General features: G+C 39.7%; 1 protein-coding gene across 3 annotated transcripts in view; it reads right to left on the bottom strand.

Annotated features, from left to right (window-relative positions):
• The window catches only part of UVRAG (UV radiation resistance associated), a 324,828-nt gene that overhangs the window by 240,510 nt on the left and 68,645 nt on the right, over positions 1-15,673 (bottom strand). For all 3 annotated transcript variants that reach the window (XM_034933393.3, XM_055094696.2, XM_055094695.2), the window contains one exon: positions 13,157-13,231. In XM_034933393.3, coding sequence (XP_034789284.2) covers positions 13,157-13,231 — 75 coding nt within the window. The remainder of the gene's footprint in view (positions 1-13,156; positions 13,232-15,673) is intronic.

Here is a 15,673-nt window from a genome sequence, read left to right as displayed (position 1 = left end):
AGGGATCAACAGGTGAAAACAGACACTGTCCTTGCCCTCACACAGTTTACAGTGTAGCAGGTAAGAGAGGTAAGCAAACGGGCAATCAGAATATAATAGGATAAGGGTCAGTGAAGAGGGAAATGTAATACAAGGTGCTACGGAAGCATATAAAAGGGATCTATCCACACTGGACTTAAGAGGTATATCACAGAAAAACCTTCCTATGGAAATAAGGCCTTAGCTAAAACTGACGTGAACAAATCTTAGCCTGAGAAAGTGTTAAGGATGGAGTGTTTAGAAATAAGGAATAGCAAGACCTCATAAGTCATTAATTATTGAGGGCAAACACTGCTGACAAGATTTGAATAAAGGAAGAATATGATCATTTTAGAAAAATAAATCTGACTATAATGTCAAGAACCAGGAAAAAAGTAGCAGCCACCATCAGTAGTGATGGAAACACAGAAGAAGGGACTCAGGACAACTCTATGTTCTGACTTGAGAAAGTAGATGGATTGTGGTACCATTCACTTCACTAAGAAACACAGCAGGAGGAAGTGTTGTGAGAGGGGAAGGGAACTGAGCTCAGTATGGGCTATGGAGAGCATATGTATCTCTGAAACATCCAGGCAAATTTGACACATGTTTAGATACACGGAAATCTAGACTGGAGGTGTTTATCTGGGAGGAAATCTCTCCCCAGCAGGACTTGCCAGTGTTCTATATTTATTCATAAAACCATAAGTGAGCTTTGAAAATAGTCGTCTTCTACTTAACCTAGGTAAAATAAGAAATCTTGATGGGCAAGGGAAAAAAAAAACAATGGCTCATCCTACTACTTAAGCACATTTTCAGATGCAATGAGTATACTTTTTTTAAAATACAGTGTTTGTTTGTATGACTACAGCTACCTAATGAATCAGTAGACAGCCTGTGTTCCTAGGTGTATATGTTCATTTGGACATTAATAACACTTCTAGGCATCAGCCAAGTTTAAGCTGAATAAAACTGTGTACGTATCTCTGTTAAGCATCATCAAGCCTTAGACACCCCTGGCTCTGAGATCTGACGAAGCCCAGATACTGAGTAGTTAAGGAGGAAAGGTGAGACCTCTTCTTAGACAATTAACCTGAGCTGAATGAGTACATCCCCTCAGATTTGGCCCAGTGTTTGAGACAACAGAGGATGTTTTTCCTCTCCTTTAAAACAGTGAGAAGCACTGAGAAATAAGAATAGTGTCATTAAGCAAAGATATACAGATCCTGAAATTAAAATTAATTATTTTAAATTTAAATCAACAGAGATGAAGATGTTTTTGTTCATACTTCAAATATTCTCAGAAAATAATCACAATCACAGGCACACACTCCAAGCATGAAGTGGACTAAGTGCCTTCAATGCTACTCCATGACATAAGGACTGAAAGTAACCCTGCTGAAGTAGCCGTCCCTTAAGCAAAAAGTCTACCTTAAAACAGAGATGGGAACAATGTGATCCTAGTAGACTTCATTCACTCATGGAAAAATATTCAGTAAGCAAAGTCTGAGACTTTAAAACTGAGTAAGGCATAACCTCAGCCCTAAAGGAGCATACACCCTAATAGGAAGAAAGGATGTATGGCCAAATTACTATAACGGTGAAAGCAGAGAGAAAGAAGAGAAGGCAACAGTGACAGCATGTTAACTAGCATTCGTGGAGAGAGAAAAAAAGAGAATGAGGGAAGATTCCCAGCTTTGTACAACAGTTGAAACAGAAATTAACTTACAGGATGGGGTGAGGAGGCCCAAAAATGCCCTCTATACAAATCTAAAAAAGAATGGTGAAAACAAGTTTTCAAAATATTAAACAAAACAAAATTTTAAACTCTCTGAATCCCCTGGTGAGAACAAGTTGAGCTCTGTTTCTGTTTACTTCTCAAGAATCTAAAACATCTATATAAAGAACCATACTTGGCTTTGAATTTTACAGTATTAAAAGTTCTCAAAAGCTCAAAAATTGTGCTAAGAAGACAAGATCCTCCAAATTCATAACAGGAAACGTGGCATTTTCCCAGATTATTCTCTGGCTTCAATGAAGAGAGAGAATGGGGACCACACTGCAGCAGCAGGGTTTATAAATATGAATTACAGGATAAGATGATTTTCCAAACATCTGTCAAAAGCTAATTCGATCCAAGAGAAAAGGGGGAAAAAAGACTCAGAGGGAAGCCAAATACAGTGACTAATGTGTGGAACTTTTGTGGACTTCAGTGGGTTGGTGGTCTCATGGGCATTGCATGCCCACTCTACAATAATAAATGCCCAAAGTCTGTAGAATAAAGCACTTTGATACTGTTCAAAGTGTTTGCACGTGTTCTCTCTCATTTGATTCCCACAATGCACAACTAGTTATGCTTTGTGCTGGTTAATGTGAAGGCAGAGACTTGGTACGCTGTCACACTATATGAAGTGGGAAGAAATGTGGAGATGTCATACAGCATAGCGGTTAAGAAAACAAGCCTTCAAATGAATGAGACCTGGGCTCGAATCATGGATCTGCTATTCACCACCTATGCCATCTTGCTTGGGGCAGTAGTTTAATGCCTTCTTCTAAGGTACTTCACTCATAAAAGCAGGAGAACTACCTCATGGGGCTGTTATACACAAATTAAATAAAAATACATAACCTTTCTGACATAGTGTCTCATAGCAGGCACTCAGTAAATGAAAACTGGCAACGGTAGTTTTTTTTAAGCTCTGTGTTCCTGAGAAGAGAAATGGAAGAAATATTTAAAAATAAAATAAATAAAAGCTCTATACTTACCTACTATAATACTGTTAGTACACAATCACACCAGCTCAAACAGTTCAGAAGTAAAATTTTACCCTGGATTTAATCTGGGTTCAGATCTCTAGATGCTTTATAATAAAGCAAGCAGCTATTATCAACAGTCCCTGAGGATTTTCCCAGTCTTTCTTTGTTCTATTTTGTAAGGCAGGGGAAAGGAAAACCAAACAGAATATGCATAGGAATGGACTTTTTAAATGATTTTTTTTCCAACTTTTCCTTGATAATGTACTAAAAGACCTGGGCAGAAATACACCATATCCAGCTCTTTGTTATTAAAATATTGGCTTTACTTGGGACAGTTAATCCCTACTTCTGAATGATGTTCTGCTTGCGTACTGTTTGGGATGTGCTTTGGAAACAAGTTAGTATCCGTTAGTATGACTAGCAAGAGGAAATAACCACCTATTTAATTTCTCAGTTCTACAAAGTTAACTACATGGAAATCTCTTAACTTCTCTGGGTTTCAGCATCTTCATCCTGAAAATGAAAATACTACTACTTGCCCCCCTAAGATGCTATAAGTTAAAGGAGATGTCGCTAACAGTATATAATCACAGTGAAATTAAATGATGGAAGAAACCTCAAACAAAAATTAAATGATGAAAATCTTCTATCACATCACCTCTTCACAGGTGACGTAGTATAACGAAGAAAGTGCACGTCTATAAAGAGGGAGAGATGTGTTCTGATCCAGGTTCTGCTACAACTCATCCTAATATCTTGGCCATTCATTTTTATTCCATAAGTACTTACTATATACCTATTAGATGCCTGCTACTGAGCCTGGTATTACAGATACAAAGTTAAAATACAGTTTGTACCTTCTAGAAAGAGAGAGAGAGATAGACAATTCAAAAAACTACAATAAACTCAAGAGCTACTAACAGAGGTATGTCAAAAGGGCTTCAGGAGCAAAGAGAAAGGGGCAATTCATTGTACAGAAATGACTAAGTCACGGAATGAAAGGAAGTCACTTTGCCCCTCTGTGACTCAATTTCTTTTAAGCAAATAATGATAAATTGGCCCTACCTTCCTCTAAGGTTGTTATAAGGCTGGAATAAATGAATTACAGACAAAACCCTAAAGATTAAAGAGCTATGGGCCAGGCGCAGTGGCTCACGCCTGTAATCCCAGCACTTTGGGAGGCCGAGGCGGGTGGATCACGAGGTCAGGAGTTCAAGACCAGCCCGGACAAGATGCTGAAACACCATCTCTACTAAAAACACAAAAAAATTAGCCAGGCGTGGTGGCAGGCCCCTGTAATCCCAGCCACTCGGGAGGCTGAGACAGAGAATTGCTTGAACCCAGGAGGCGGAGCTTGCAGTGAGCCGAGATCGCGCCACTGCACTCCAGCCTGGGTGACAGAGCAAGACTTGTCCAAAAAAAAAAAAAAAAAAGATTAAAGAGCTATGAAGGTAAGTACATAGATATATAGAGATAAATAAATTATAGCAGCTGGTAGCTCATGCCTGTAATCCCAGCACTTTGGGAAGCCGAGGTGGGCAGATCACTTGAGGTCAGGAGTTCGAGACCAGCCTGGACAACATGGTGAAACCCCATCTCTACTAAAAATACAAAAATTAGCTGGGTGTGGTGGCGGATGCCTATAATCCCAGCTACTCGGGAGGCTGAAGCAGGTAACCGATTGAACCCGGGAGGCAGAGGTTGCAGTGAGCCGAGATCATGCCACTGCACTCCAGCCTGGGTGACAGAATGAGATGCCATCTCAAAAATAATAATAATAAATAAAATAAATTATAGCTATGTCTAAGTTATCATCTGTAGCATAGAGCTAACTTGCCATGTCAAGTTCAATAAATCATGAGCCCCCTGAACGTCAGTTTTTCCATCTACAAAATAAGAGTGTTGGGCTAGATAACTAATATTCCCTGCGGTGTTATCCAGCTAATTAGGATTTTCTTACTTTTGAGATGAGGAACCTAAAACTGAGAGAAGTTAAGTGATTTGCTAAGGAACACAGTACCAGAACAAATTGAAAAATATAAAATAAGGAGTTTTCATTTGTTCAGGCTTTCAAAACAGATCCTGAAACTTGTTATACCTAAATCTTCAATCTCAGCCTATGTACTCGAGACGATCAAGTTATATGGTTATTTTTGTGAAATTCATCACCAAATTGCTATTTCAATATCTTGGGTTTCTTTCATCTACAAAGATTTGCTCCTTTTGACTTGGATTCTATGCCTGCTCTAATTTTTTCCATTAAAGTGAGAAAGTATTGCCATCTACTGGACTCTAAAGATATTACCGCTGTAGCTTCTAGTCAGAAAAATGAAATTCTTACTTGTATCTCTATGTATCTATATACTTACCTTCACAACTCTTTAATCTTTAGAGATTTGTCTATAAGTAATTTCACTCCAGCCTTATAACAACTGGTCTAATGCTTTTGCACCTTATCAATAGCACAAAAGTTGGAGTAATTATGCCAATATGAGTTACATAAAAATAAATACCAAAAGTTGAGGCTGGAGGTAACCCAGGGTGGAACAAATATCATCTACTCAAGATTTTTATTCTCAATGATTGCTGTGATAGCCCTAAACACAGCAAGCATTCACCTTCATTCACTAACAAAGTTTTACTGAGAGCCTACTACATACCAGGCACTGTGCTAGAGATATAGTGTTAATACAATGGTAAGCATTAGAGATGTAATTCCTCTTATCATAGGATTTAGAGCCTAGTGAGTAGAAGTTTCCATTTACTGGAGTAATAGTTGTCAGGAGTGCCTATAATTAAACTTACATCAATCTGACTCCAATATCCATATTCCTAACGACTAGGACTGCGCATTCATAAAAAGTAGCTGTCAGCAGTCCCACAAAAGACGAGTGGTCACCAAAATGAAATAAAGGCAAAGATAATCTTACCTGTATACATTAAAGGCAAAATCCTGAATAGGGATCTGAAAGATTTCCAGCTTACTGACTCAACAGCTTTTTATTTATCATCCTCCCCTAATCACCATCATAGCGGTTAAACCCACCTAGAAAACCTTGTAGAAATCTCTAAAGGTCACCCAGCCTTATTCACCAACCTCCACACCAACTTCAAGGTATAACAAAGCTCCTCTTTGCTTCCCAATAGTCACCAAACATTAAAACCTCTTCCTGAAGTACTCTTCAAATTATTTAAGGTTCTGCTATAACTTACCTGCATTATCTGCAAGATGCAAACAAATGACACCAAAAACAATTTTTCAAACTAAACTCATTTGTAAACTGCATGTCTTCTGGAATATATGCTGTCTTATCTCCTCAACAAAGAAAATAAATTTTGAATCCATGTCTTATACTTTTGTATCCCACAGTACCTAGTTTAATAATAGGCTTGTAGTAGGCGCTTGACATTTTTTACCAGGAAAAAAAAATCATGAATCACTTTTACAACTAAGATAAAAATTTGCATCATCACTTATTCAACTTCTCTTTTGTCTGAATTGCTATTAAATACTTAAGATTGCAGTATCTGGCCAGGTGTGGTGGCTCACGCCTGTAATCCCAACACTTTGGGAGGCCAAGGTAGGAGGATCATTTGAGCCCAGAAGTTCAAGACCATCCTGGGCAACACAGTGAGACCTCATCTCTATTTTTTTTTCCTTTAAAAAAAAAAAAAAAACAGAGTGCCACATTTGTATGCCAAATAAAGACCATTTTGCTACATACGCTTAACCAGAATATATCACTCCCTAACAATGCCAGAAGAGGTTACTGAACAAAGGATTAAAATCCAGTATTTATTTTAATGAAAAATTTTTCAGTGTATTAGGTAGTGTCCAACACACTCCTGGAAGTGAAAATGAACTACTTAGCCATTGTATTCTATAGTTAAGAGATTCTGGTTCCTAAAAACTCAACAGAAAGATATAAAGCCTTTGGGAGAAGCAGATAAACAAAGAGGGAAAAGTTATGAACAGATAAGTAATTTCAGCTTTTAGATCCATAGTGCCTGAAGACATATTAAGATAATGTAGACAGAGGGAGTATTAACATCAACATAATCATCAGCAATAATAATAAAACTGTTTCTGGTCACAGCTAATGTAAAAAAGAAGAATGCCAAAGAACTGGTCAACAAAAATTTTAGGCATTATTGAAAGCTGCTTTAAAATGTGCTCTGTCATTGCTTCCTAAGGGTAACTTTTCCTCTTCTGTATAAAACACTCATTCTTAAAATTTAATCCTGTTCTCAAAGTTTTAAACGAAATACTTCAAACCTATATGATATCCATTTATAATTATTGTGATTACAAATATATTTGGACATAATGCTACCCCCACACATGTTTCTTTTTACCTTTTGTTTCCTTTTCTGTTACCTACCAAGTTGACAAAGCTTTCTATACTTTATTCCCTTTTTTCCTCTGCTAATTAGAAATCTATAATCTCTGCTTTCCATCTTTTTTTTTTTTTTTTTTTTGGTAGAGACGGGAGTCTCGCTTTGTTGCCCAGGCTGGTCTCAAACTCCTGGCTTCAAGCGATCCTCCCACCTCAGCTTCCCAAAGTGCTAGGATTATACAGTCTGGGCAGGGTGCCTCAGCCTGTAATCCCCACACTTTGGGAGGCTGAGGAGGACAGATCACTTGGGATCAGGGGTTTGAGACCAAAGTGCTGGGATTACAGGTGTGAGCCAACACACTCAGCCCTCTGATTTTAGCCTTTACTAGGTATCCTTAAATTTTTAACATGTACACTTGACCAAAATTTTTTCTAGCAAATTCTAAAGTTGGTTACTATCTCTATCCTCCTCCCAAACAAATCAGTGATCTCAATGAGTCTTAACCCTTTGAACACCCACTCTCATTATTGTTGTCTAGGGCAATGCTTTTCACTCTCTGTGGGGAAAGACCAGTTGGCTGGAGTTTTTTTTTTCTTCATTCCATTGTGAACTGATACTTTTGTAAAATACAATGAAGAGTCACAATAACGTCAAATTGCTATAGAAGTTTTGAAACTTTTACCCTCACTTTTTCCACGTTGCTCACCACAGATTGTGACAGACAGTTCCTAGACAAGCAGCGGTCCAGACTACATTTTGAATAACAATGGCCTAGTTTCTTTCACCTTAAAACACATAGGTTTATCAGATATTTATTTTTGTTTGTTAGCTTACAGTCAGAAATTAAATTCACTAATGTTTTAACCATTTGTATACCCCTTGCTGTTTTCTTATACACTATATGCTCCCTTTGGTATCATTTTCTATTTGCATCATTCAGCATGGGTAAAGGGTCTGTGGGTAGTAAACTCTCAATCTTTATGCATTTAAAACTATCCCTGACAAGTGCAGTGGTTCACACCTATAATCCCTGCTACTCAGAGGTGGGACTGGGCAACAGAGTGAGACTCTGTCTCAATCAATAAAATGCTCTCTCACCCTCGCTTTTTTTTTTTTTTTTTTCTGTCACATAGGCTAGAGTGCAATGGTGCGATCACAGCTCACTGCAGCCTCGAATTCCTGGCTCAAACAATCCTTCCACCTCAGCCTCCCAAGTAGCTTGGACTACAGCCATGTACCATGCCTGGCTAATTTTTTTTTTTTTTTTTTTTTGGTAGAGATAGTATTTCATTATGTTACCCTAGCTGGTCTCAAATTACCCTCACTCTTGACTGAAAGTTTACTAGAAACAATTAATAATTAACAGCGCATTGAAGACCTATTTCTTCTGGCATCTACTGCTGCTGATGAGAAGTCTGCTGTCAGCCTAATTTGTGAGTAATATTTCCTTTCTCGCTGGTAGCTTTTCAAATTTCCCCTTTTAGGATTATTCTTAAAGTTCTGCAGTTTCTCTAAGCTGTCTTTTCTCGGCCCTTTTTTTAATAGGGAGAGCCCCACTCAGCTTTTCGTGCTCATTTAGTGCTCATTTTACCCTGAAGAGCCCATCTTTCTGCCTACTTCTGGGCAGGGTAGCCAGAAGGCCCGAGTCTTCTGCTTCTTCCCACTTCTTTGTGTTTCTATTCCACTTCTGTTTGGGAGATGTTTATTGCCTTGGTTTCTTGTTTGTTTTAGGAAGGAATATTTCTTCTTTTTTTCTTTTTTTTTTGAGACAGAGTCTTGCTCTGGCCTCCAGGCTGGGGTGCAGTGGTGCGATCTCAGCTCACTGCAACCTCCACCTCCTGGGTTCAAGCAGTTCTCCTGCCTCAGCCTCAGAGTAGCTGGGATTACAGGCACCCGCCACTATGCCTGGCTAATTTTTGTGTTTTTAGTAGAGATGGGGTTTCGCCACATTGGCTAGGCTGGTCTTGAATGCCTGACCTTGTGATCCACCTGCCTCGGCCTCCCAAAGTGCTCAGATTACAGGTGTGAGTCACGGCACCCGGCCAGGAATATTTCTTTTACATTTCTCCGATTTCATCAATCCTTGCTTTTTGCTTGGTGCTGAGGAAGGTCTCAAAGTGTACACTTACAATGTCATCTTGACTGGAAACTCTGCTTGTGGCTTTGTTAAAAAAGACAAGGTTTTTTAAGGTTCAGTCTACATGTCAGGTGTTCATTTGAAAGCTGGTAAAGGGGGCAAGATCTACTGAACTTATCCAATTCACAAAGCTCACTAACTGAAGGACAATAGGGGAAAGTACACCACTAATTACGATCATATATTCAATAAGCATGTACTGACCATCTGCTTTTGAATCGCAGCTCTGCTACTCAGGGAGCTGCGTAATTTGGGGAAAGTTACTTAAGTTCTCTGTGCCAACTTCCTCTTCTATGAAAGGCCAAGTGTGAGGTTTAAATAAGGTAAAATGTGTAAAGTGTTTAGAATAGTGCCAGCATAGAAGTGCTCACTAAATACTAGCTATTATTCCCGTTAGAGGGAAACACTTACTCTGCATTCCCATGTTCCCACACAGGAGACAAATGCCCCACTCCATTTCTCAGGAGAAAAGGTCATGAAAGGAGCATCTGCAGTTTCTCTGTGTCCTCCACTCACTCCTCTCCAGGACTAGCAGATGACTGATCTGATGGCTGGGCTTCAGAGATGGACCTGTGTGTGACTGGCTTAATTCTTTCCAGGTTCTCTCCAATCAGAAACAACCTGTCTAACCACGCATACAAACTTTGCTTCTGGCTTGGAGGCTCAGGCTTTGTTCCTATAAGAGGAAGACCTTGGTTTCACTTGTTTTGTTATTTTGTGGGGGAGGTTCAGTCCAAGAGGAAGTATATAGAAGGAATCGACAAGCCCTTTTAGTCACAGCAAACTCTTTTAGTCACAGAATTTAAATCACATTTGTCCATCAGTTTTATTAGTAATAAAGCCAATGTTCTGATCTACATTTATCTATCACCTATCCTTTTTTTTTCTTTCCCCTCCCCGAGACAGGGTCTCGTCCATTGCCCAGTGAAGTGGCGCCATCAGGGTTCACTGCACCATCAACCTCCTGGTCTCAAGCAATCCTCCTGCCTCAGCCCCTTAAGTTGGTGGGACTACAGACACGTGTCACCACACCTGGCTAATTTTTTGTTTGAATTTTAGTACAGACAAGGTCTTGCTACGTTGCCCAGACTGGTCTCGAACTGCTGAGCTCTCGAACTGCTGATCCTCCCAGCTCAGCCTCCCAAAATCTACTGGGATTACAGACTATCACCTATATCTGAACTTGCTCCAAACTCAGGAGAAGAAGAAAGGAGTATTAGTTATTGGCTTACTCAAAATCTCAACAGCTCTGAGGATTTGGCTATAAGGTTCTTGGGGTATTAAATACAATAATAGATGTGAAGCTCTTACAGTGTTTGATATACAGTAATGCTCAATACATTTTAGCTATTAATATTATTATTATATGTGCCAGATATTGTCCTAAAAGGTGAGTTATACCAGTTGCAGGAGGAACTTAATGTTGCAACAGTATTAGAACAGCTAACCCTGTACATGAGATATTATGAACAGCAGCAGTAGCAATCCCATAATTATTTCATTAAATCACAAACACTTTTACTAAGCAAACTGCATACCCCAAAAACTGTGGCAGGTGCTGGGAATTCAATATTATTTATAGAAATCTGTCCTTCAAAAGCTTACAGGCTAGAAAGGAAGAAAGACAAGCCTAGTTGCAAAGTGGTATATCCTATGTCAAAGGTATACATAGTATGTTGATATAGGAACTTAGAAGAGGAGAGCTTTGAAATAAAGAAAGAAAAATGTCTATCAGAGTTTGAATTGAATTTTGAAGAAGTCACTTGAATAACTTCCATTTTGCTAAATCCAATGGGCAATTTTTGGTCCTCCTATTTGATCACTCTCTCCTCTTAAAAAAACAAGCAAAAAGACAAACAACAATAACAACAACAACAACAACAAAACCCTTTCTTTCTTTGGACTTTGAGATTCTACACAAAACTTTGCTCTCTTTCCCTTGGACCACTTCTTTTCAGTCATCTTTTCTGGTGCCCCCTTGTCTATGTGGACTTTAAAAACTGGAGGTCTTCCAGGCTTGGGTACCTAGCCCCCTTTCTTCCTACAGTACTGCCTGTTCCTAGTCCATCTTATCACCACTTATGACTTCAATGACTGTTTGTCATTGGCCCCACATAAATATTTCTAACCTAGTCCTCTCCTCTGAACTTCAGACTCATAGATCCAAATGCCTACTTCCATCTACACATGAATGTCTCAAAGGCATCTCAAACTCCACAGGATCAAATCGCAACTCACAATCTGCCTCCACCAAACCTGGTTTTCCTCCAGTGTCACTTAGTTTTCTCAGTGCCTGACACCTTTATCCATCCAGTTACTTCATCTAAGCCAGAAACCCAAAAGTCATCCATGACACCTCCTTTTTCTTATGCCTTAAATTCAAATCATCAGCAAGTCCTAATGATTTTATCTACTAAAACTTTCTTAAATCTATCTTCTCTCTATTCTACTGTCACCCTGTTTCAAAGTATTACATCTCTTATCTGGTATACTGTAAGATCCTCCTTACTGGTCTCCCACAAATATTCTTGCCTCTTCTACGATCAGTCTCTACTGCAGCCAGAATGAAATTATTGAAACGCAAATCTGATAATCACACTGCTGTGCTAAAACTCCTTTCACACAGACCCCTGTTCTTAGGGTAAAATCCTTTAAAAGTTCTGCGTGCTGTGGCCCCTGCCTAGCTCTCCAGCCCCATCGGGTATCACTCCCCCCTCATCACTCTGACCTTCCTTTAGTCCCTAAAACTCATCATGTTCCCTTCTATTTCATGGCCTTCCAACATGTTAACCTCCTCTGCCTGAAATGCTCTCTCTATTCAGCCCCTACTCCCTACTCCCTTTACACAGTTCACTTCTATTCATCATCTGGAGTGTAGCTTTAAAAGTCAAGTCCCCAAGAAGACCTTTCTTGAGCCCTTAGAATAGGTTAGGCCCTCATTATATGCTTATATAGCATTTACCACCATTTGTGTTTACATGTTTATCTGTTAGATTACTGTATCAGTGTTTGCCTCTTGCATATATACTCCACAACAGCAGGAAATTATCCATTTGCTCACCACTGTGTTCTTAGCACTTGGAGTACAGTACAGTGGCTGACATATAGCAGGCACTCAATAAAATGTTGTTGAATAAATGAAGTACTCTAAGCAACAGCATTTCAGACAACCAAGAGCTATGAAGCGACATGATCACTAAGAGCAAATAATGCACAGGGTTGTTGGGTAGAACACCATAGTAGAATAGAAAAAGCACAGGCTTTAGAGGCAGGCAACCTGAAATTTCAGCTCAGCTACTTTCTAGATGGGTGAACCTACGAAGCTCATCTCAAACAACTTTTTTCCTTAACTATAAAATGGAGAGGACAAAACAAACCACATTGGTTTTGGCTAGTATTAAGTGAGGAAAAGGACAAGAATCACCTGGCACAGTACCATAGATAGTAGGTACTTGGTAAATGTGAACTCGCTTTCCTTTCCTTTCTCTAATAACTTTTAGATGTAGAGATAATGCTGACTATAAAACAACCGATTCATAGTTTCTTAAATGTATTGAAAGTTATAAAAGATATCTGAAACATTTCATAAAACTGTATTGCATTTAATCAAAATTCACCATCCTTTCTTAACCCCCAAAGAGTTATGTAGAATAAGAGAAAACAGCTAGCTCCAGATTTCCTGTAGAAAAATTAATATAATCTGGATTTAGAAAAGATGGACTGGATGGTTATGTGCCTTACAGAATGAGTTTTCCCATTAAAAAGCATCCACCTTAAGCCACACTAAGCAACAAATTTAAAGCATGATTCTATTTACACAGAGTTTTCAGGATTATATCTACCCTGTACACCTGCAAGGCACACCTGCACTAAACAAAATTCATAACATTAGAAGGATCTTCTTACCTTATGTTCAAATGGAGCACCATAGTATCCATCATTCAGCCCAAAAATTATTTCATTTTGGTTTCGGGCATGAATCTAAGAGAGGAGGAAAATACAGTATTTGTTATTTTTATTCCGATCATGTTTTAATACAACCAGAGAATGACAGTTACAACAGGATCTACTTCAATACTGAGAAACCGGCTGACTACATCTAAACATACTAGCAGAAAACCAATCACTATTCAAAAGACCAGGTGATCAATTCAGCATTTCCTGCTTTAGTCAAAAGCCTTGCAAAACTATCACATGCAATCACAGGCACCATCACTCACATATCTTTCACAAACATTTCTTGAGGTTGTTATGGAATGGCTATTCCTGAACAATAGGGTATTCAGAGGCATATTCTACACTCTCTAACCCCAAAGAAAACACAATTTATTAACTCTAAAAGTATTTTTTTTTAACATGAAGCCTAGGCCTGGCACAGTAGCTCACGCCTATATTCCCAGCACTTTGGGAGGCAGAGATGCGCAGATAGCTTAAGCTCAGGAGTTCAAGACCAGCCTGGGCAACATAGCAAGACCTCTTCTCTACAAATAACAATAACAATAAAAAACATTAGCCAGGCATGATGGTGCACGCCTGTGGTCCCAGCTACTCGGGAGGCTGTGGTGGGAGGACTGCTGGAGCCTGAGTGGTCAAGGCTTCAGTGAGCCATGATCACACCACTGCACTCCAGCAGGGGTGAGGGAGCACAACCTCGTCTTAAAAATAAGAAAAAAAATGAAGCCCTAGAAAAACATAAAAGATTAATATATTCTATTTTCAAAAAGGCAATTTTTTAAAAAGCAATAGTATCCAATCCCTAAAGTCTTAAATGTCTGCAAACCACTCTCTTTTATTATTGTCTGCAAACCACTCTCTTCTATTATTGTCTGCAAACCACTCTATTTCAGATGAGGTGAGCTTCAGTCATTGCATCCCAAATTAAACTTCATTTAAAAGGTGGAAGGAATAAAACTTTAAAAATTAAGGAACTGAGGCCAGGCACCGGTAGCCTGTAATCCCAGCACTCTGGGAGGCCGAGGCGGGCGGATCACTTGAGGTGAGAAATTCGAGACCAGCCTGGCCAACATGGCGAAACCCCGTCTCTACTAAAAATACAAAACTTGGGGCCCGGCGCAGTGGCTCATGCCTATAATCCCAGCACTTTGGGAGGCCAAGGAGGGTGGATCACGAGGTCAGGAGATCGAGACCATCCTGGTTAACACGGTGAAACCCCGTCTCTACTAAAAATACAAAAAATTAGCTGGGCGTGGTAGCGGGCGCCTGCAGTCCCAGCTACTTGGGAGGCTGAGTCAGGAGAATGGCATGAACCCGGGAGGCAGAGTTTGCAGAGAGCCGAGACTGCGCCACTGCACTCCAGCCTGGGCGACAGAGCGAGACTCCGTCTCAAAAAAAAAAAAAACCTGCGCCAGGCACGCTGGTTCAAGCCTGTAATCCCAGCACTTCGGGAGGCCAAGGCGGCGGATCACTTGAGGTCAGCAGTTTGTGACCAGCCTGGCCAACATGGTGAAACCCCGTGCCTACTAAAAACACAAAATTTAGCCGGGCATGGTGGCGGGCGCCTGTAATCCCAGCTACTCGGGAGGCTGAGGCAGGAGAATCGCCTGTACCCGGGAGGCGGAAGTTGCAGTGAGCCGAGACCACGCCGCTGCACTCCAGCCTGGGCGACCAAGCAAGACCTTGTCTCAAAAAAAAAGAAAGAAAGAAAGAAAAAGAAATTAGCTGGGCGTGGCAGTGCACATCTGTAATTCCAGCTACTAGGGAGGCTGAGTGAGGCAGGAGAATTGTTTGAACCCGGGAGGCGGAGCTTGCAGTGAGCCGAGATCACGCCACTGCACTCCAGCCTGGGCGACAGAGCGAGACTCCGTCTCAAAAAAAAACAAAATTAAGGAACTCAGATAAAAAAAAAAAACTCGAAGTAGTATAAAGTGTCCAACTATGAAATATATAAATAGATTTAGTTACTTCATCAGAAAGAGTTGTGGCAAAAAAAAAAAAAAAAAAAAAATTCTTCTGCCGTGAAGGTTTTAAGTGAAAGTTCAAGTGGGGGAAAGACAAGAGGGACTACCAGAACAGAATCTCTCCTTTCTCTACCTAGAGATGGAAAATAGTCAAAGCCAGCAGCAGAAGATTCCTGTGAACACTTCCCTGACTTCCGTATCTCCTACCTCTATCACCAAACCAAAATTAATCACATACTCCCTGTTTATCCACATCATTTACTGAACTGAATACAATACCAAAAGATAAGTCTGCAATCATAAGTTTAAAATAAAAACTATAAATCAATCTCAAGGAGTTTTTCACCTTGGAAAAGAGAAAACATTATGAAAGCAGTCTCAAGATTAGAAGGATCCTGAAATTTAATAAACATAAAACATTTTTACACATATATACCTGGGGAAAAAAAGATTAAAATTATATTCACCAAAATGTTGACAATGGTTACAGCTGGGCAGAAGAATT

The sequence above is a fragment of the Pan paniscus genome, chromosome 9, assembly GCF_029289425.2.
Source record: "Pan paniscus chromosome 9, NHGRI_mPanPan1-v2.0_pri, whole genome shotgun sequence".
Taxonomy (NCBI): domain Eukaryota; kingdom Metazoa; phylum Chordata; class Mammalia; order Primates; family Hominidae; genus Pan; species Pan paniscus.
Note: the sequence above shows the minus strand (reverse complement) of the source record. Positions and strands in the feature narration are given on the sequence as shown.